This window comes from Schistocerca gregaria, chromosome 2, assembly GCF_023897955.1.
Source record: "Schistocerca gregaria isolate iqSchGreg1 chromosome 2, iqSchGreg1.2, whole genome shotgun sequence".
Classification (NCBI taxonomy): Eukaryota; Metazoa; Arthropoda; class Insecta; order Orthoptera; family Acrididae; genus Schistocerca; species Schistocerca gregaria.
This window is the reverse complement of record NC_064921.1, coordinates 802,991,737-803,014,856: the sequence shown is the minus strand read 5'-3', so window position 1 is coordinate 803,014,856 and position 23,120 is coordinate 802,991,737. Positions and strand designations below refer to the sequence as shown.

At 37.9% G+C, this 23,120-nt stretch overlaps 1 protein-coding gene across 1 annotated transcript; it reads right to left on the bottom strand.

Annotated features, from left to right (window-relative positions):
* Positions 1-270: 270 nt before the first annotated feature.
* Positions 271-20,517, bottom strand: LOC126335079 (hypoxia-inducible factor 1-alpha inhibitor-like). The gene is made up of 6 exons (XM_049997971.1): positions 19,785-20,517; positions 19,213-19,472; positions 10,031-10,179; positions 8,831-8,976; positions 8,572-8,742; positions 271-5,891 (listed from the first exon to the last, which is right to left on the bottom strand). Exons 1-6 carry the CDS (start codon positions 19,899-19,901, stop codon positions 5,736-5,738), a joined length of 999 nt encoding a protein of 332 aa, XP_049853928.1. The 5' UTR covers positions 19,902-20,517; the 3' UTR covers positions 271-5,735.
* Positions 20,518-23,120: the final 2,603 nt, after the last annotated feature.

Genomic DNA, 23,120 nt, shown 5'->3' with positions numbered 1-23,120 from the left:
GCTCTCCTTGTGGCTCATTGGTAATCCTCCAGACTACAAATCTTGAGGTCAATCCTACCATTTTTATTTGTCGCTCATCACTTCTTTTAACTCTAGTAAGCTTCGCTGATGTGAAAGATCCTGAGTTTCACCATCATTCAGAATCCATGTTCAACTGTAGATCCTGTTATTACTGGCTGGATAAGTCCGTTCAGAGTTTGGAGGAAGGCAACGACATACCACCTCCAACAGGATAATGCCTAATAAAACACCATGGTGTCCAAAATAATCTTCAGATTGATGACTGCTTTATTTTTTATTCAACTTCATTTCCATGTAACAAATGAGTTACATCCACTGCCGAAGATAGGAAATACTTTTAAAAGATCACATGGTATCATTAACATGCTACTTCACGGAGACCATTATTTATTAAGTAGATTTCTACATGACAACATGACATTTACAATCACAGAAGCATTCTTAACCTTCCATGAAATACACACAAATATATTACAGCCTTAAACAAATCAATATGCTGCTTAGAATTTAAAAAATAATTTATCACATCTTGGGCAAAAATATTTACACCTTATATATACAAAAGAGTAGCAGACATAATGCACATCTGTTAAAATGAGAAGATAACTACAGTTTGTGTTGTGTGTGAAATGGAAATTTATCCAGCAGAAAACTACTGCCGAAACAAACAATACGATCAAGCATTTCTTATGAGACTATTGCACTTCTGTTATGGACTCTGCTTTCAACAGATACAAATGTAGCATTTACCAATACTCGTACCTTTTAATTAATATTCCTTTGGTCATTATACGAGACTGGCAACAATAGGAGCAACAACTGGAGAGATAAATAACAATCTAAAAAGGTATGTACATCATATTATCCATGAACAAAAGAATCTGCCATACAAATGACAAACCAGCAACCATTATATTACAGTGTACACACATTTTAAATTTAATGTTTTTACATTTTCTGCATTTTCAGACAATAGTATGACTTAAAACAAGGTAATTTATGACAGGTACCATGTATTATTATTTTCCCACAAATTTTAAGTGGATATAATGTGTTTATGGGCTAAATTCAAAGAGCAGCAATTTAGATTAAGTTACACTTAAATGTCTTGTAAACAAATTGGCCCACATTCAGCAACTTTTAATATGCTGTAACTCTTAACATTAGTGCAACTACATGGTATATAGCCAACAATTGTTTATGTTATGATACATACACTATTTAGTTACATTCATTTAAACAGTATTACTTCTTCAGACTGTAATATTTTCACTGTTATCTGATATGTCTGAAATAATATATCATACCCCCACCATTACTGAAATCCTCACTCCACAAGCATATGAATTTAACCACAGCTATCAATTACTACTGTAATACTGTATCAATGAACCACTACAAACACACAAAACAGCATTTGTATATTTACACTTGCTTTGTATATTTACACTTGCTCACACTCCAAAATTAATATTCAGTATACTCAGTACAACAGCCACTCAGCCAAACAGATAACCAGAGCCATGAAGTTTTGAACACTGAAGTTACTACCCACAGAACTATAGAACATACATAAGAAGTTCCTGTAAGTAACCCACAAATCTTAAATACACAAATAAAAAAATAATAAGGCAAAATATATTATCATCTGTATATACCGTTTATACATGAATACAGTTTTAGAAAATCACTCAAAGTTACCTGCTGACAAACAGGCATGTCAGTTTTATGTCAAGTCAAAAGGGATAAATAATGTCAAAACTGAGCAGCAGAAGTGAAACCTCTCCCATAAGTTTGAAGAACCAAGCTTCATTTTCATACCATCTTAACACCATACAGGCGCAGCAAAATATTTGATGAAGACACTAACACTTAACAGCCAGAAAAATACTGCTGAGTAAATGTGTAAAAATGTCTACCATGTACAACTGGCTATCTGAAAGTAAAGTTTATTTAAACCAAATTAATGAACAAGGAAAAGAAATGGTAACTAAAAAATGTTGTGCTCAAGTATTTCCGATTCACATTCTACAACAAATAAAATTAACAATTGCAGAAAAACAGCTTACAATTATTTTTGCAAAAGCTAAACATTGTGGATTTTGGTTAAAACAACAGTTGAGATGGCAATAACATTTGCTTTCAGCTTATGTTAAAGCCATCCTCAGATTTTTTTGGCTCCCTACGGTTGGTGCTGGCGGCTCCTTGGCTTTTCGCGTGATACTAGTATCATGGATGATTGGGCAGTGTATGATCTTGGCATCATGTAAAAACCGTGGAGCCGACAGTAGCAGCCATAGCACCAGATCTCTGTGCCTCATGAACAATGTTGTCTAAATTCATAAACATTGTGCAGTTTACTAACATACACACCTCCAAAGATTAACTTTGCATTGCACAGTGTAAGAAATGGAATTAGAAACTATTCTGTTGCTAATACACGGTGCAAACATCAGGACAGTAACCGAGTCACACTCTCCAGAAGCACAAGTAGGAGCAACCCTAAGCTCTAATCACCGAGCACAGATATTTCTGATATGGATACCTTCACTTTCTTAAATCTCAGCACCTGGATAGGTGGGATAGGACTGAAGAACCAGCAGCTGTGAGCAGTAGGGTGCCACTTTTTGCAAATAATGAGTCCTTGCAAAATGGTTAGACTGTCAATGTAGCTCAGCATCTTTTGTGCTTTCGTTTCAACCTTGGATGCTGCTATACTGTTCCCAGCAGCAATTCATGCCTCAGGTGTGTTCATAGTGTAAATGACAGCGAGTAAGGCAGAAAAAAGGTCACATTTTAATTAAAGTTAAGGACCCTAGAAAACATTAAGAGGTGAAGATGTGTTGCTTTAGAGATAAAGGTGATCTGCATACCCACGTGAATTGAACTTGGGAATAAGTGTGCATATTGTGAAAGGATTAAAGAGTTTTAACAATATGAACTGTGTGCTATTCGTAAGATCAAACTGTGGTAATGGGAGAACTTTGCCTCAAACGCAAGCGCTGCTTGAAGGAAATGGAAAAGCATTAATCATAAATGGTAATAAAGCTCATTTCCATTTGAGAGGAAATGTTAAACAGAATTTCTGTTCCCAGAATGAGATTTACTCTGCAGCGGAGTGTACACTGATATGAAACTTCCTGGTAGATTAAAACTGTGCGGCGGACCGAGACTCGAACTCTGGACCTTTGCCTTTCGCGGGCAAGAACACTTACCCGCGAACAGGTCCCGAGTCCGAGTCTCGGTCTGGCACACAGTTTTAATCTGCCAGGAAGTTTCATAATTTCTGTTACTAAGACTAAGAGAATCCTTTTAAAATACATGAAAAGTATTTCCGTTCTGAACATTTAACAATTAAGATATGCAACTGTCAGCATTAGCCCATATTTTATTGCAGATGAGAACAGCACTAACTTGACAGTCACCGCTGAATATTAGTCAGATGCTCAGCACTTTGTGACCATAAATGAAAATATAGCCTACTCAACATACACAGCTTGTTTCAAACATGATAGTGCACAACCCCACACACTTCACAATTGTCATCTCATTACAAATGTTATGTAATTCTGCATTTTTATGTAATAAAATTGCTTTATTAAACACCAATTGAGAAACACTCAAAATTCATTTGCCATCACTCACACACTATATTTTTTTGTTGTATTCAGGGTTTAATGGTCCTCAGTACAAACCATACACAATTAAGGTTGGTAGTCTTCTGATCTTATGCCAATTTAACAGGCGGAAATACAATAAAATTATTTCAGGTAGCAGCTGAGCTGATTAAAATTATCCTATTATATAGAAAAAAGACATCTCAAATACATTTTATGAATTTATAGACAGTATGCTTTGGCATATTTTAAGTTTACCGGTACAAAAAAAAAAAATGAAGGTAACACGTATTTTATTGCACAACACTTAATCGCAATCAGGCATACCATTTTTTTTTTTACAGTATATCCAGGTACAATTACTGATGGTAAACTCCCCCCCCCCCCCCCCCAACTAAGTGTAGACTATATTAGTAAGCAATTTCAACAAGTCTTTCACAGAATGTATATTTTACATGTGTATTTCATATTTTTTGTGGGCTATTGCTCGTACAAGCACTAGCTTGCTGTCGCTAAGTTTTTGTATGGTTGCTGTGTTTACAAGTAGTTGGTAGTTGGTTGGTTTGGGGAAGGAGACCAGATAGCGAGGTCATCGGTCTCATCGGATTGGGGAAGGACGGGGAAGGAAGACGGCCGTGCCCTTTGAAAGGAACCATCCCGGCATTTGCCTGGAGCGATTTAAGGAAATCACGGAAAACCTGAATCAGGATGGCCGGACGCGCGATTGAACCGTCGTCCTCCCGAATGCGAGTCCAGTATCTAACCACTGCGCCACCTCGCTCGGTGTGTGTTTACAATTCTGTCCTTTTACTGAGAAGACAATCTGAGGAAATGAAGGTGTCTTAATGCACCTAGTGGATGAACTGGACTAACAAGAGACATGGCATTTTGAGAATGCACACAAACTAACAAACAGCTCTACTTCTTTCTCAGGTGTATGAAAGAGAGCACCTGGGTCAGACATATTTGCCATTATTTGGAAATCCACTGTAAATTGTTAGCATTCTGAGGATGCATGTTCTTCCCACACATCTCACAAAAAATTTAGGTGAGGGGTGGAAAATGGATAATGATACACATAGCTTTACATGCGGCAATGTGGACTGCGGATTACATATATACATGTAAAAAAAACAAAAAAAAAAAGAGTCCAACTGCTTCTATGAGCCAATCAACTAACCTGCAGGATCTCATTTCTCACGTCATTATGGATCCTCCAATGATTACACTTGGAAATATTCCTTATTTGTCACTATTTTTCACACAGTAAAAATTGTGGAATATTAATACATACCAACTAAACACAGCAAAATAGGTTTAGTCTAAGTGACAGAGCATAAAAACATGAACTATACTTTTAAAAATTGCTTTCCTCCACGAAGAAGTGTTCAAATTTTGAGCTATTACTTGCTGATATAGTCTAGTGCAATAAAACAGTATTAATGTAAAACTGCTTCTGTTCTAAACTGGACATGCCAACAAAGTGTAGAAAAAAATTACAAAATTATACTTTTCAGAAGTCCCAGCATGCCACTAGCAACTGCACAATTATTGGTACTTCATGAAATTCCAATTAATAGAATACATCAATCCTTGCTCAATATGAAAGAAATAAATTATCACATTCCGTATAACATTTTGCATTTAATGCAGTAATTTAAAAATTTTTAAAAAGTGGTTAACTTTTGGTAACTAATGACACATTTTCAATTTCCCTGTAAACTTAAACGACAGTCAAGGATCACATATAAAAACAAATCACAAGTGGTTTTAAAATATGACAATGAGTGAATTATGTTAATTACAGCAATGAATATGAAGTCCCTGTAGCAAAAGCAAGATGCACTACAATCTTGTAATGCAACAGCACTTTATTACACAAATAATAAATGGATCTGCCAAGTGAACATACCTTACGGAGCATCACTGAAGGCATGAAAGCAACCCATATCAAACCAAAGCAAAACTGCTTGATGGCTTCAAGGAGTACATGAATGGCAGCAGTTTCAGAACTTTTACAGCTCTTTACTACATGACTGTGACAAGGAAAATGATTACAGCTATCTTACAAGTAGTACAAAAATAATCACAGTATCATCAGTCTGTGTATCGGCCCAGGACCAGTGCTCTGAGAAGTGGGCCAACTTCTTGCGTGTTTTGCAATGCTTCAATCAACATCTTCTCTACATTACGCATCACTGCCACTTTCTGGTGGCCCTTCAATGGGTATGTTATTTGGCCCGTTGGACCAGCCTGTCAACACAATGAGCAGCAATGTACTGAAGAAATCTCAACAATGGTTGTACTAAAATACACAAGGAAACCGGCTAATTAAGCCTGCACAACTCAACTGAGGGCAGATATCTTAAAATTCTATACAACTATAATAGTTTAACAAAACATCTAGATAAATAATCAGTACGCACTCAAAAACAAATAGCAGCTTTGAGGAAGGGTGTGCGCAAAAAAAAGATCAGACTTTTGAAATGGTGCATCATCAACTGGCAGGGTTTACACACTGTGGGTAGCAAATGCACCTAGTGGCAGGTTAAGACAACAAACTGCAGTTAGCCTTATTTTGCTGTGGCCATTAGTTGCTATGCTACAACCAGTGAAGTGGGCACACTCATACGGTGTACACTGGATTAATGACAAAGAAAGAGCTTGAAGAACACACTCTCTCTCTCTCTCTCTCTCTCTCTCTCTCTCTCTCTCTCTCTCTCTCTCTCTCTGTGTGTGTGTGTGTGTGTGTGTGTGTGTGTGTGTGTGTGTGTGTGTGTGTGTTAATTATTTGGTAGTATCACTTCACCTCCTATTTATATTACAGTATAGCGTCAATTATCCATAAGTCGACCAACCGAATTATCGCTTAACCAAACTACTAACTGCTCGCGCGTGATGCCCTTCCCACACTACAGTTTTCCCACCATCCCCTCACTGCATCAATGCCAAACTGCCAACATAGTAAACGTTTGCCCTCTGTTACAACATTTTGTGTCAACTTTGCTGCATAAAGTAAACTTGCAATATAAAATGCATAAACTTAAACATGTTTTCCTTCCTAAGAGAGAGAAATATGACATTAATAGAAGGTTAGAGAAAGGTTAATTGGAACCAAGTTGAGTACGAGGTTGGTAAATCAACAATCACGGATCTAAAAAAAAAAGGGAAGACAAACATCGCAAGTTTTATATCCAAGATGGATTCTACTGATGGATCAAGAAGTCATATAACTATGAAGCTCGTCAGTAACATCGATCTAGATTGTGCTGTTTAAAAGTGGTTCACATTAAAAAGGTCGCAAGAAGGATCTATTTCTGGTCTCATGCTAGCAATTCAATTTAATGAAACTCTTTGAGGGCTATTGGATTTTAAAGTAAGCACAAAGTGGTTGAAATGCTTTAAGTCAAGATTAGGCATTTGTGAGCTTCAAATACACGGACAAAAACTGTCTGCTACTACATCACCAACTGATACTTAAAAAATCAAACTAAGTGACGTGGAGCTACTGAGGGAAGAAGATTATGCTCTTGAAAACATGAACAATGCTGACAAAACTTGGCTTAATCGTAAGCTTTGCCAAGAAAGCTCTTGCTTCACATAGAGAATTAGCAGCACCATGCCCTAAAATAAACAATGATCTTATTACTGTTTTAGCTTGTGCTAATGCTACTGGAAGCCACCAACTGCCTATGGTCGTCATTACTCATTGTTAAATTTAAGAAACTACATTGTTTCGAACACATTAGAATGTCTGTGGTGCCTATTATTAACATTACACAAATGAGTGCCTGGATGGATAGTACGAATTTCACAAAATGACTTATGGAAGATTTTGTACCCTCTGTAAAAGCTCATCAGTTAAAAGACTTGGCAAAAGGGAGATAACATTACTGCTCCTTGACAATGTACCAACTCATCCATCATGTGATATCTTTGAAGGGAAGGACTAGATCACAGAAGTGGTGTGTGTTGCATCTAATGGAACTGCCTTTTTAAAGCACTCAGATCAAGGCAATATTGAGAATTAAAAACATGATTGTTATGTATGTTATTGTTAGAAAGAGAAGAGGAGGGAGATGAAAGTCTGTCACGAAACCATAAAAATATTGATTTAAAAGGTGCATCCTACATGATCGGAACGGTATGGGACAGTGTAAAGTAACTTAATTTAAAAAATCCCTAAAATAAAATTTCAGGTTTTTTCCAAGGTATAGCTGAAAATGACAAACTGAATGATGTGTCCTAATTCTCAATTAAAAGAACTCAGTTGCCATGAATGTGACGAAGCACACATTCAAGAATGGACAACTGTCTTTGATGCAGATCCAGGCACCAAATCACACACAATAGCGAAATTTTGAACCTCATCAGTGACACAGAAATGAAGATGAAAATATACCCGATGCTTCTGAAGCATTTACGTGTTTGGATACTGACATGTGATGGACTGAAGCTCAAGATGAAAGGGACCAGTATGAAATACCTGCCATGAAAAATGTGCACAACTTAGCTGCTTGTAAGGAGGGAGGCTTGCTTACACAGATCAAAAGCAGACCAAAAAAGGTTTTTTTAAAAATTGTTAAGTCTATACATAGTATGTATTGCACATGTAAAATACATCTGTACTACATATTTTTGTTTAAAGAGACTTGCATCATAGATGTACATAATTTTTGGTAAATAACAGTATACAGTTCGATTATCGTAATAAACCAGTTTCCCAAATACTCACGTCTACCAATTAGTTCAAAAAACCAACACCCCACTGTATTTGTAAATTATGAAGACTGTGTGAGGAACTCCCTTCTTCCTCTTCAAACATTCTCATACAGAATGTGTTATGACTTTTCAGTAAGATAGCTTGGAGCTTCTTCTAACAAATGCAAGTGAATATCATACAAATAAAATGTTGACCAAATTCCATACATACCTTAAACCAAAAATTAACTGAAACTGTGTAACCACCACGCATCAAGGATTCTACGTGATGCCACCAGTATATAGGTATGTACAAAACATCTCCAGGACCCAGAACTGCTTCCTGGCCATGAGCTTCTCGAAGCTTTGGGAATCTACTGTAGTCTGGTCGTTCAAAATCAACCTGAGCAACAGTAGAAAGGATGGAAGCTCTCAAATGTTTAAAACATTTTCTGAAATGATACATTGAGTTCCCTTGTTTCGAAGCTTACCTGACTTTGCCGATCATGGGGATGGTACACTGGGTATGGATAAAAACATTCAAATTGTTCAGGTGGAAATAAAATACATCGCTTATAGCCTTTGATCTGGGCAAAGAAGTTCTGCTGCTCATCATAATGGCATGGTGTAACATTACCTGAAAACATCGTTTTTCAATTTAATGTGACAGCTGGAAGGGAGAAACATTTTACATACATAAAATTTACTGTAAAGAACAGTTTCTTTAAACAACTTCACCTAAATTCCTGTTATTTTAATGGCATGCCAAACAGTTGTTTATATTAAAAGTATCTACAGTCTCCACAGGGAGGAAAGTTTCCAACATTTTGGTAACAACAGCTACACCAGTTTCCAAGGAAAGAAAGTAGCTGATTCACAATAGAATATTAGCTGTCACCTTCCATTGTATATTACTGTGATAGCTTACATTCTTTATACCAAGCCACAATTTGTAACCTGGTATTACACTGTGTTCTATCACCTGAGCTATCCAAGTATTCCTCACCCCCTTGTTGTTAAGTTTTTCTCTGTTGCTAGCTCCATCTTTGCATAAACTAGGCCGACACCCTAGTTTTCGAGAAGATTTTAAGTCATTATAATAGTTCATTTCAATACAGTTTCAAAGCCACCATCCTACCACAAAGGATGCTGGTGAAGTGTGAATAGCAGATGTGAGGTGGTGGTGGTGGTAGCAAGAGAATGTAAGTAGACAATTTAAGTGTTCTGACATTGACAGCAACAGGAAATATGGAATTTGATCTTGTTCCAGCAAACAATTTTACTGTCACCAATATCCAAAAAGAAAAGATGCCTTTATCACAGTTTTCAATTAACTGTTGGAAAGCCCAAGTTCTGTTTATAATAAAGCAGCTGCTATAGCTGTTTCTAATGCTGATTAATTATCAGAAACTCACATTTTTGTCAAAGAATAGAAATGATCTCATTCTTGTTGTTGGAATCTTAAGTACACTCTGTTTGCCAACACTAGAAAGACCATAACTGTTCTACAAAATGTACATTTAACTGTTAAAAGCTTAAAACAGAGAACACAGCAATAGATGGCTCTTCCTGTGAAAAATAAGTTAAACTGAATCTACAGCAGATAGTAGCAAAAAGAACTAAATACCACAAACAAAAATACTACACTTATTTCTTCAGTGATCATTTTACAAATTACTCCAAGCTCTCACCTTCCATTGATATCAAAAGCAAATTTGATGTAAGTGGACCCCAGCCATTCTTTTTTTGTTTGCTGTTGATCCAGTCCCAGTTGAAGTTAAGAAAGTCATGAACTATTGCTTGACCAACAGAACTATTCAGTGCTTGCTGGAGGTACATCCTAAAATACAAGACATGGTACACAACTGATGCAATGACGATGAAATCATTAATGCGAAAATACATTATCTAGAAATATTGACACGAATTTTCATCTAACAAATATTTCAATTCATACAAGTTTTAAATCTCAATTACATATGGTGTCAATTCACCAAAACGTAACAATTTTAAACAATGTTCATGACATATAACACAGAAGTTAATTTTTTAAAAAAATATATGCATACAATAATATTTTTGTTTGTGGAGTCATTAAGTAAGCAGGTACTCTGAACAGGTATGTTCCTGGCAATATATTTCTAACAACACAACTGTCCCACTACACAATGTTTGACAACAAAATACAATGCTCTAAATTATTTCTGATTTTTCATTGATTCGAGACAATTTGAAACTTATTTTCTAGGTCCACAATCAATCAGTGGTACAGTACCAGACTGCAAATCTAAAGGTCTTGTGTTCGATTCCCAGTCAACCATTAGATTTTTAACTGTCATGTATCACTTCTGGGGAAGTTTATTGATGTGTGAAATAAGGTGCACTCTGGTCTGGAATCCATATTAAGCTCTAAGTCTCCCAGTAACTGGGTGACTAAGTCAGTTCGATGGTCAGAGGGAGACAAAATCATATCATCTCCAACAGGATTGGCCTCGGAAAGCGTTATGTATTTAACACAATCTTCTATCACAAGTAAAATATAAGAGGTGATCAAACGGTTTCCCTTTGAGGGTGCTGCTGCATCTTATATGCAACCTATCACAACTGTGATGTAAGTGTATAAGCACTGGTGCGGACACATGAACTACACTAAGACATTATTACCCAATGCGCCCAAACCGGAACTACGTGCCAATATTCTTTTCTTGGCTGCCACAAAACAAACACCAGTAAGCACCCATCAAAGGATGAAGAATTTCTATGGAGCAGCATGTCTGTTGAAAACCACATTCTGAGAAAAATGCAACAAGGGATGCTGCTGCTTCACGATAATGCATGTCTTGGTATTGCAAATGTAGTAACACAGAAGTCACACCTCGAGTGGAAGACACTCTAGCACCTGTCCTATAGTCCTCAAATCTCCCCATGCAATTGCAATTACAAAGCCTCCGGTTCCTTAAAACAGACCTCGAAGGCTCTACTATTCCTGTCAGTTGAGAATGTGCAATGGACAGTTACAGACTTCTTCATGCAGTAGGACACAGTGTTTTATCAAATGGATACCTTCAACTTTGTGTGTTGGTTGGATGACCGCCTCAATGCCCACAGCAATTCTGCCCAACTCTCACACCAATTTTGGACTGTACATCCTTCGAACAAAAACATTTTGATCATCCTTTATATATAAGAGAGATTTACTCCTAGTGAACTTTCTCAGCTATCTAAATTAATATATTCACATAGTGCATAATGTGTGTGTGTGTGTGTGTGTGTGTGTGTGTGTGTGTGAGAGAGAGAGAGAGAGAGAGAGAGAGAGAGAGAGCAATTACACAGTTTAGGAAACAAACTTAAATACCGTGTAGGAACAAAATTGCTACAATTAATACTGTAACAAGGATATGTCTCCTCTATGCAACCTCTTGGTTCTACTCACCAAGCTATACCACCCACACTGCATTAACAATTACCATAGATCATGAAATGCCTTCTGCTTTAACAATTGTCTATTTCCTGTTTACATAGGTCAAAAGTTGACTGTCTGCTCAGACTTCTTCAACACAAAGCTAGCTTGATTAATGCGCTAAATTCCCACAAAACAACAAGAAATTTTGTGGCAAAACTGTTGGTAAATGTTACTTTTGTAACGATTTTGCTCAAACAGATGCGAGTATGAGTGTTTTTAATGACAGCTATGTTAAGGCATCAAACACACATTTTTCGCATACATGGCTAAAACATTTGTATTGACTACTGCGGCCCAGATACACACACAAGTACAAAAGTTCAGGGGCCTAGGCCAGTGCAACAAGACTGTTCAGGTTTTGTCACCTGTGATAATACGCTACGTACTCCTTCTTGGTTCAACCATATTGTGCGACTCCTTTTCATGTATAACTAGTCTTATTTCACCATAGTGTTCTTTAGCTTTGAAGTCATCAGCTTTTCCATCTTGTCTGAAGCTGTCCTCTATCTCTTGCTATTAAGTGACAAATTGTAAATCTCTTCTACACCAATGTCAAGGAGAATCTCTCTTACACCTTCTGACTTTTGTTTGGTCATAAAAATATCCCCTCTACTGCTTCTTGAGTGAAGTTAACTATTCCTGGACATGCTGGCAAACATCCCATGCTTATTGCCCTGTAGAGTGCCAAGTTAATCATGCCTGGTTTCTGTATGTTACCACAGAAGTGTTTCAACTTATTTTTGTCCTCACTGCTGCTTTTCATTACCTTACCATTACTCTCCCTCATACAATGAGTCCCCATATAGGGTGAAGCATACTGTAATTTACTTCATTTTTCCATTACGCTGGTAGCTGTATAGTACACCAAAATACGAACTGCTTAGTATATCAACAAAAACCAAATATCTGTAAAAATGTGGCTCCTAGTGAAAAATTTTTCCAGTACACAATTAAACTATATTAAATTTACTATGAAAAGGCCCTATTCATTTTTCTCAAGAAAAATCCCCGCAGGGGATTGAAAAATCACAGATGATTGAAAACACTGTTGTAACAGCATAAAATTAATGTTCATCTTTAAATGAAGTGCTTTAAAAACCAATATTAAATGTGTGTTCCACATGTAAGTGCAGCAGAGTGTTCCAAGGAGTAGCAGGGCTGTTGCATGGCGGCAGCGGGGGGGGGGGGGGGGGGGGGGGGGTTGTATAGAAGTCACGGAAAGGTCGGTCACTGGATTGTGTTCCTGTAGCTCCTACTGAAGATCGAGTAGGTGGTTCCCCACACTAACTACCACACATCATTAAGAGCAGCATCTACAAGATTTTTCATAAACTTATACCAGCTCTCCACAGAGCATTTTATGAATCACTGTCGACAAGAGTGTGCACAAATGCCTGATGGAGGGGAGGGGGGGGGGGGGGGGGGGGGATTGCAATGTTAACAGTAAACGGACTGCAGCTATGAGTTACTAAAGACAACAAGCACTGCTCACTTTTCAGTTTACAGACAGACTGTTCTTTCCAAGCACTTACATTTCAATTCTCTTATGCAAGTAGCCAAAATAACTACAGTGAGTGAGTGTTAATACAGTGGAATTATTTTCAGTTTATTCAATGAGTACCAAATTTGCTGTCGTTAAGTGAGCTAATACATAAAATACATTCCTGTAAACAATGGCTGAGAATTGTTTAATTTCTAAGTGCTACGATGTCAGTGACCTATCAGTTATAAGAGCAACAACCGTGTCAATAAGTTCCACAGAATACGATGCGTTCCTCTTCCAGGAGCCACACTAAACTCAGCCATGTTTTTGAATTCTGTTATCTCATCTTTAAACCATTAAATGACCTTGGGCCTCACGTCAGTCCTTTCAGTCAGCGATACTCATCAATGCAACACTGTAATTGCTGCCATTCACATAGAACAGTTTTACTATCAAGAGCTCTCTTGTCGGTAGTCTTATTGTTATCTACCAACTTCTGCTGCGATACGATAATTACAGCCCACCTCCGTGAGTAACTGCAATTTAATTGTAACTGTCCAGTATGTAGTGTTGGTGGGAAAGGGGTGGGACTGGTAAATGTTGCACCTGCTGCTGTCTATCAATGACAGTGTATTGTAAAGCTGTGTAATTGTGTTTTAGTCGCTAGATTGTGAATTAATGAATGGCCAGAAACTGTAATAGAATTTCAGAATAGTCAAGCAACGCATTACAGCAGATTACTGTTCTTACCTTTAACATGATCAGTCCCATCAAATCAGACATATTCATACCCATCTTAAAAGATATACTGTGAATTTGTAGTAAATGACTTCACTCAATGTAGCTGACCCTCCAAGTAACAGCAGTTTCTGAATGGAAGAGATTTATGCAATAATTAACAGTGAGAGAAGTGAAGTACTTTCTGGTCATTCGTTGATTCACTATCATCTAACTATGACATAATTACATTTTTATAATACACTGTCAACGACAGTCAGCAGCAAGGTGTCATATTTATCAATCCAATCACTTTTCTGCCATCAGTACACAGGGCACTGACAACACCACACATATGAATTATACCCTTCTCAGCCCTTGTTTACAGGATTATACTTTAGGTAAAAACTCATTGCAAATAAATACTCATTTAAGTAACTGAAAATAACTCCCCTATATAAACACATACTCACTGGAGTAATTTTGTCTACTCGTCACATAAGAGAACTGGACAGGAAATGCTTGGTAAGTATAGTCAGCCTGTGAGCTGAAAAGCAAGCAGTGCTCATGAAGAGGGAAGTTGCCATGCAGGGACAAATGTTAGCACGATTAAAAATCAATTTCCAGAACAGGATTTTCACTCTGCAGCAGAGAGTGTGCCGATATGAAACTTCCTGGCAGATTAAAACTGTGTGGCAAAACAAGACCCGAACACAGGACATGTGTGGTTTGCAGGCAAGTGCTCTATCGACTGTGCTACCAAAGCACGATGTACTAGCCAACCTCGCAGCTTGACTTCCACCAGTAACTCATCTCCCCCCTTCCTAACTTCAAAGAAGTTCCCGGAATGAAATTTTCACTCTGCAACTGTGTGCCGAACTGAGACTAACTTGGGACCTTTGCCTTTCATGGGCAAGTGCTCTACCATCTGAGTAGCTCATCAAAAGCCACCATCCTGTCTCCTGAGATGTATATCTACTACATTTTAAACAACTCACAAATCCCAAAAAGGAAAACTGAACTCTATACATATTCGGGAAACACGTGTTATCATAATCAATGTTTTTTAAATGTTTAATATCATGACGTGACCCGTGTTTCATGACTTGTGAATTATGAGCAACAATTCAATAATATCAGTACAAAAATCCAAATCGACGTTTCAAGACTTTCTGAAGAATCAGACAAAGTTCTGGAACAATTACTGTCTGCTGACAAGACGTGTGTGTGTGTGTGTGTGTGTGTGTGTGTGTGTGTGTGTGTGTGTGTGTGTGTGTGTGTGCGCCCTCATTCTCACTACAGGTGGGTGCTTTTCATCCAGGGTCTGAGTGAACTGACCTTCATTTATATACTCCATCTACATCTCTACTCCGCAAGCCACCCAACAGTGTGCGGTGGAGGGCACTTTACGTGCCACTGACATTACCTCCCTTTCCTGTTCCAGTCGCGTAAGGTTCGCGGGAAGAACGACTGCCGGAAAGCCTCCGTGTGCCCTCCAATCTCTCCAATTTTACATTCGTGATCTCCTCGGGAGGTGTAAGTAGGGGGAAGCAATATACTAGATACCTCATCCAGAAACGCACCCTCTCGAAACCTGGACAGCAAGCTACACCGTGATGCAGAACGCCTCTCTTGCAGATTCTGCCACTTGAGTTTGCTAAACATCTCCATAATGCTAACATGCTTACCAAATAACCGTGTGACGAAACGCACTGCTCTTCTTTGGATCTTCTCTATCTCCTCTGTCAACCCGACCTGGTAAAGATCCCACACTGATGAGCAATACTGAAGTATAGGTCGAATGAGTTTTGTAAGCCACCTCCCTTGTTGATGGACTACATATTCTAAGGACTCTCCCAATGAATCTCAACCTGGCACCCGCCTTACCAACAATTAATTTTATATGATCATTACACTTCAAATCGTTCCACACGCATACTCCCAGATATTTTACAGAAGTAACTGCTACCAGTGTTTGTTCTGCTATCATATAACCGTACAATAAAGCATAATTCTTTCTATGTATTCGCAATACATTACATTTGCCTATGTTAAGGGTCAGTTACCACTCCATGCACCAAGTTCCTATCCGCTGCAGATCTTCCTGCATTTCGCTGCAATTTTCTAATGCTGCAACTTCTCTGTATACTACAGCATCATCCGCGAAAAGCCGCATGGAACTTCCGACACTATCTACTAGGTCATTTATATATATTGTGAAAAGCAATGGTCCCATAACACTCCCCTGTGGCACGCCGGAGGTTACTTTAACGTCTGTAGAGGTCTCTCCATTGAGAACAACATGCTGCATTTTGTTTACTAAAAACTCTTCAATCCAGTCACACAGCTGGTCTGATATTCTGTAGGCTCTTACTTTGTTTATCAGGCGACAGTGCGGAACTGTATTGAACAAAATCCGGAAGTCAAGGAAAATGGCATGTACCTGGGAGCCTGTATCTAATATTTTCTGGGTCTCATGAACAAATAAAGCGAATTGGGTCTCACACGATTGCTATTTCCGGAACCCATGTTGATTCCTACAGAGTAGATTCTGGATTTCCAGAAACGACATGATACGCGAGCAAAAAACATGTTCTAACTTCCGCAACCTATCCCTCTCACCTCCCTCAGGTACGAACTATTCGTTCTGAAATCTCTGTGGTGAGCCACTTTTAATTCTATGTGTGTCTATCAGTGGTACCACACTTTGCTGCTTGTAAAAAGAAAGAAAGAAAGAAGTAGCACATTGTAGTTGTGTGTAACCAAAAGCATGTCCCTCCGAGGAATCAGCAGGGCAGTTTGTATCTAAACAGTTACACTTTTTGCAGAAGAACGAAGTGATTACTGCAAGGTACGAAGAGAAGTATCCATCGATGTCACAAATACAGTGATAATCTATGCCATTTCAACATATAACACAAAATAACCAAATTGTACTTTATTTACTTGAAGAATTTGGCTTTCCAAGACATCGATTACTGCACCCACACCACCTCCATTAGCCCAGTTACAAATGATTTCCTAATCTTAAGAAAATGGTGGACAAGATATTTCCACTCAAGTTAGGTAACACTGCAATAGAAAAGCAGCAGACAAGGAAATTTCTGAGAGATCGTAAAACTTATTATGTATTCAGACCGTTTTGTTTCCCAGGAAATGAAAAGAATGGTACGTGATGTCCTCTGTCTGCAACTGGAAGATTACTGTTGCATCAAAAACAAAATAATATAAGTCAACAATGAAGTCAAAGAATCACCTGATGAATCATTCAAAATAATGGCTGACGGATAGTCGAATACAGCAGAAAAACAAAAATTGTGTGAAGTTTGGTAAACTAAATAAGATCTTCGAAACTAAAATGCCTGCTTATGTGCGTAAAAGGAGACTTCTTTTTTTACTCAGCTTCAACTTACAACAATGAAATGAGGTCTGTTTAATACAAAAACTAATTCAAAAACTGAGGGCAGCTCAGGATGCAATGGAAAGCTGCACACTCGGAATTACTAAGATAACAAGAAAATAAAGAAACGTGTTAGAGAACAAGTGGAAGAGGGAAACATAATAATGCTCATAATGAAAATGAAATTGTGTTGGTAGAGCATGAAGCCATATGAATGGATGGTTGAAGAGCAAGTAAAGTTCCTTCCTGGTGTCCAAGAAAAACAAAAATAAAAAAAATAGAGTATGACATCCCCCTGATGGAGGGTGGGAGAAGACCTCCGGCCAGCTTTTGATGTCAAATGGTGGCTGCTGTTGGCAATGATTATATAAAACTGTGTCATTTCCTACAGCTGGAATTCAAAATTACAAGAACAAACAAACATAACATAAAAAATATGAAAAAAAGACAGAATCATTTGAAGAACCGTATGAATTAAACATTACAAAAAAAAAGACAATTAAACAGTGAAAAAATTTCTTTCCTTTCAGTATGTATTATTTTGTGGGATGTAGGTTGTGGTGACAGACTGACCTGTATGCACTCAGAAATCTAGATTAGCTTTGAAGGAGTCAGGTTGGGTATTGGCAAAGCCAACAAATGTGAATATGAAATCTTAATGTCAAGACATACTGATCAGCAGTGTAACCCAAAGTCTACTTTATGTTTAAAGGTGCCAGTCTGGTTTCAAGTTGACAAAGTATTATTTGAAACTTTAGCTAAATACAACACATTCTACAAATGGAAGAAACTTGTACAGCCTGTTCACAACAAGGTTCAAATGGCTCTGAGCACTATGGGACTCATCATCTACGGTCATCAGTCCCCTAGAACTTAGAACTACTTAAACCTAACTAACCCAAGGACATCAAAACAAGGAAAGAGGTGTACACCCCCCTACATGTGAGAATAAATATCACATGAACATTTTGAGACTACTGAATCTATTTGAAGGAATAAATTTACTACACTAATTAGAGACATCTGGACATCTATACAAAATCTAAAGACAACAAGAGTATCTTTCACAGTAACACATTTCCACAACATGTACAACTGCATCAAAGCATCTACATTTATATTCAGTGACAGTCAAGAGTGTGACAGGAAGCGTTATCATCCAACCAAAGATCCGAAGTACAATAACTCTGAGACCTACTCCCACAAGAACTACAGCAAATAATACCCCACAAGAACTATGGGAATAAATTTCATAAATAAATGGAAAGTCTGAAACAGGGATTTATCTGTGCTACCTAATTTATCTTATATGCTATCAATGCATACAGTGACATTTTGTGAGGCTAGCTACAAAAGCCAAATCTCATTTTAAAGTCAATGATTATGTGTAAAGTTTCATTTCCATTAGACAATGTTCATTTTAAAGAATGCTTAAGGAAACCTCTATTAAGCAGAAATGACATATGGGTTGAAAAATCACAGAATAGTGTAGCCAGCTGACTATTTAACGTAACACACAGAGTTGAACTTAACATGTAGAACTGTAAACAAAGCTGTCTTAAAGTGCAAATCCTCTGTTTTCCTTTAAATAGAACCAGTGTAAAGCACAGCCTGTTGCCAACCAGCACATGTTTCCAATTATGTACTACATGTCCCATAGCCCTGGTTTATGGGGTGTTTCCAAAGTTCAGTTTTGAAGCTATTACGGTGTGTTGTGAAATCCACATTGTGGTAATATCGTAGAAAAAGTGAGAATCAAATCACAAAACAAACACAGGAGGCAATGGCAAAATGCTGAAAAAAGTAATACCTTTCCTCTCCTCTCTTCCAGTCTTTGAGGCGCCGGCAAAATTCAGGAAATTTCATGTCAAGTCGCCGTGTTGGAGGCGTAAAGTCTATTTTTCCTTCATTCGCACCATGTGGGACCTTTTTGTCATCGAAATACTTGAATTTGTGGTTGCGAGAAAGAAAGACCGTGTGGTCTGCAACACCCATATGTTTTTCCAAGTATTCTAAATCCCATTTCTCTGCTGAGCCGACCAAATTTGTTCCCGTTATAACAACCGGTTTCTAGAAGTGCAAAATTTAAAGCCACATTATTCCTACAACAATACAAGTTCTTCAATTACATTTCAAGAAATGTTTCAAAGAATTCAATTACATAACAATTTTTTTTAATATTATCGGCATACGTTATACAATAAAAATAAAATGAGTTCACTATCTGTTCGTGGCGTAATATCACAACAAGAAGCGAAGTCTTTATTTGTGGCACTGACGTTGACAGCTCCCAATTCAAGTTGATAAACAATACTACGGACAACCCCAACCTCAACTTTAGATTGAAAACGTTGTTATTCTGAGAAATAAAGCATCACTTACATTTTCCGATATGTACTTGTCGACTAGTGGATCATTTACGTCGAGTCTTGGTATTTCATCCAAGGGAATGTCGTATTTTCGCAACTGACTTTGATCCCAGCCATTCTTGTCCCCCATGATTGGTGCGCCCACACACCGCTACTGCCAACTACGATATACACTGGCCGAGGGAGAGGTTCAGAAAGTCACGTAGGCACCTTCGGCGTCGCAAGCTTTTCCCGCCATGCCACAGTCGCAAGAACAGCGAGAGGGAAAAATGAAATGCACGCCGTTGAAGTCAGGTTTTTATGCTGCATATAATCGGCCTTACGCTTGTTCTCCTGATTATTTAAAGTCATCAAAGTATTCACTTTAGCTCGCAATTAAAAATACGTTCCGAAAAATCAAATTAGTGAAAAAATCGCAAAGTTGGAGCTGTTGAAAAATCAGCATGACTTATGCTTCCTTAAGCGCAGAAATGAAAAGCAAGTTTTGGACCAAACTACGACTACGTAGTACTTAGCTCGATAATTTAAAGTACCTCACTGTAATGCATAGTTATTTCCGGACGGATGCTACCGTTTTTAACATCACTATGCTCCATTGCGTTAAAATAACGAGTTATTCACCCATCAAGCAATCCTACATGATATGTTTATAACAAGAATAAATGAATGTATTGGAAACATTACACTAGTATTAGGCATATTTCCTATACAGATGGACTAGACCGGCCCCACCTTATAGGTGAACTAGGGAGCGACCCAAGTTTCCGATAGAGGCGTTAAATATTGGGTTATTGTGTCTTTTGTCTTGAAAGCCATGCAGCCACCCCTCGCTCAGTGTTTCGGAGTTTAGTTGCATTTATCAAATAATTTCATAATTAGTTATAAAAGTAAGATATTATTCTGACGAAGGAGAGTTGGTATAGCCGTTGTAAATGGTTGACTACATCGGATTAGTTGTACGAAATCGATACAGTTTACATTAAAAAAATACATGATTGATATTCCAGACAGTCATTCCGTTACATTCACAATAAGGGTTATCTCGAAAGATCGCCAGAGAATCATCCATGATTAAATCTCATGCGAATTAAGGAACTTACATATTTTTTATTCGCCGCAGTTGCGAGGAGCTACAGTTTCGAGGGAATGTTGTGACTGCATTTGATCATGATAGTTCCCTTTGATGTTTATTGATAATTGATTTTCTTCTTCCCATTGCCGACTTATCTATACTTCTATACTATTACACAAAGACAAGTCATTGTTTAAGATTGTTACCAAAAATTTCCAGTAGTTCTAGACCGATTTACTTCAGATTTTTACACGATATTCTAATAAACGATTGGATGCAAATCTTTTTAATGTATGCCGTATATAAATGTATATAAAATTCATACTACTACATATAGTACGTTGCTTAATGTTGTTACCAAAATTCTCGACAGTTCTTCATCGATTACTTCAAGTTTTTAGGCGGTACTCTAATAAATGTTGGAACTGACATAGGCTACTAGATTTACTATATAGAGGGAAACTTTGTTACCAAAAAAAAAAAAAAAAAAAAAAAAACACTTGGGCAGGCATAGGCTATATATTTTTTAACGTAGGCCTACACGGAAAATATAATATATAAAGGGGAAATGTTCTAAGCAAAAATTTTGAAAAGTTCTGGACCAATTACTTGAAGATATTATAACACAGGGTGGCGTAAAATAAGTGTTAAGAGGTTTTTGTCTACTGCGACGTAATAAGGGATGGCATAGTTTCGTTCTCATTTCTATGCTGTAGCAGACAACCTGAAATTTAATACAGGTTAACAAAGCGGTTTCCTTCTGCAGCAATGAGTATGTGGGACCTTGAACTGAATCCACTATGTCTTTCCGAAGAACTTCATTTTCGGCTGCACGAACCTCTTTGGAAGGATCCTGGAGTGCTGCAGGAACATTTTCGAAGACTTTGCCCGCCAGATAACACCATAAGAAGTAATAACCGGGGCTGGGATCGTGATTATAAGGGTGTCATTCCACACAACGTCTATTGAATGCTAAGGTGTCCAGAGCGACGATTCAATGTCTGAATATCGCCAAAAGATAATGGAAGACGTCCGTAGTACCGTGTAGACATGCACCATCTCGCATGAACCGGTAGTTGCAGAGCATTAGGCGGCAGCAGGCACAAATTCATGATCCGGGACTTGGCTGAATTTGTCTTCTGTGCTAGGTTCTAACAAAAAATGTGCCAAAGAATGCATTGTGCACCGAACAGTGACTTTTTGTGGATGCAGTGGAGCAGCGGTTTCAAGGCATGGGTTCACAATACTTATTTTCCAGTGTAACTGCTTCCATTCTGAAATATGAACTGAGACAACAATGAGTGAACTGTAGAACTTCAAGAGCTACAGTACAATAAATCACAAGGAGAATCCTTTACGGCTTACAATTAAACCACGATAGACAAACACTTTCTAACAAGTATTTTGCCCCACTGTTAATTCAGATGAACATATTTTACATGTTTTTTTAAACAACAATGCACGTTTTCTGTTAAAACCGACAGCAAGAAAGAAAATGTTATGTTGCAAAAATGTGCAGTTTCGTTTTCTTTTCTATAGTCTGTTTTAACTACAAAAGCAGGGCATTTAAAGACTTAGCAAACAGTTTATCCCATACTTGTTCTTTCCCCTCTGTATAATCGTAAATAAAAATTCTATACAGTTAATAAAATGTTCCGGACTATGCTATGGCTTACACATTTAAACCAACACTTCGTTCCCATATGCGGACATTTTCAAGGGCTATCGTAGCTTCTTTCAGTGCATGATCCACGACATGGCTCTCTACTAACTGCAGCAAAACTCCGTTACGCGTGCTTCAAAAATGGTTCAAATAGCTCTGAGCACTGTGGGACTTAACTTCTGAGGACATCAGTCCCCTAGAACTAAGAACTACTTAAACCTAACTAACCTAAGGACATCACACACATCCATGCCCGAGGCAGGATTCGAATCTGCGAACGAACGCGTGCTTCCGCACAATGCCGTCAGTCACGTTTTGAATACTAGAACGCAGTTGGCCGTTGTCGATTGCCGTTGTCCGCTGTTGCGTGTGTACATCTTCTTCAACCGAGATTAAGTGTGCAGTCCATTCAACCACAGAATCATAGTCCGGAGTATATTATTAATTGCGCCTTTTCCGGCCGTGCATTTTTACATTTTTCAAAAATTGTGTACACAACTGTGTGCTATTTTGTGTTATTTCTCGCAGTCAATTTTATTAGAAAACAGGAAAGTTGTACTTAAGGCTTATCGGCTTTAGAATACAGGGTGTAACAAAAAGAATTATCCGATTTG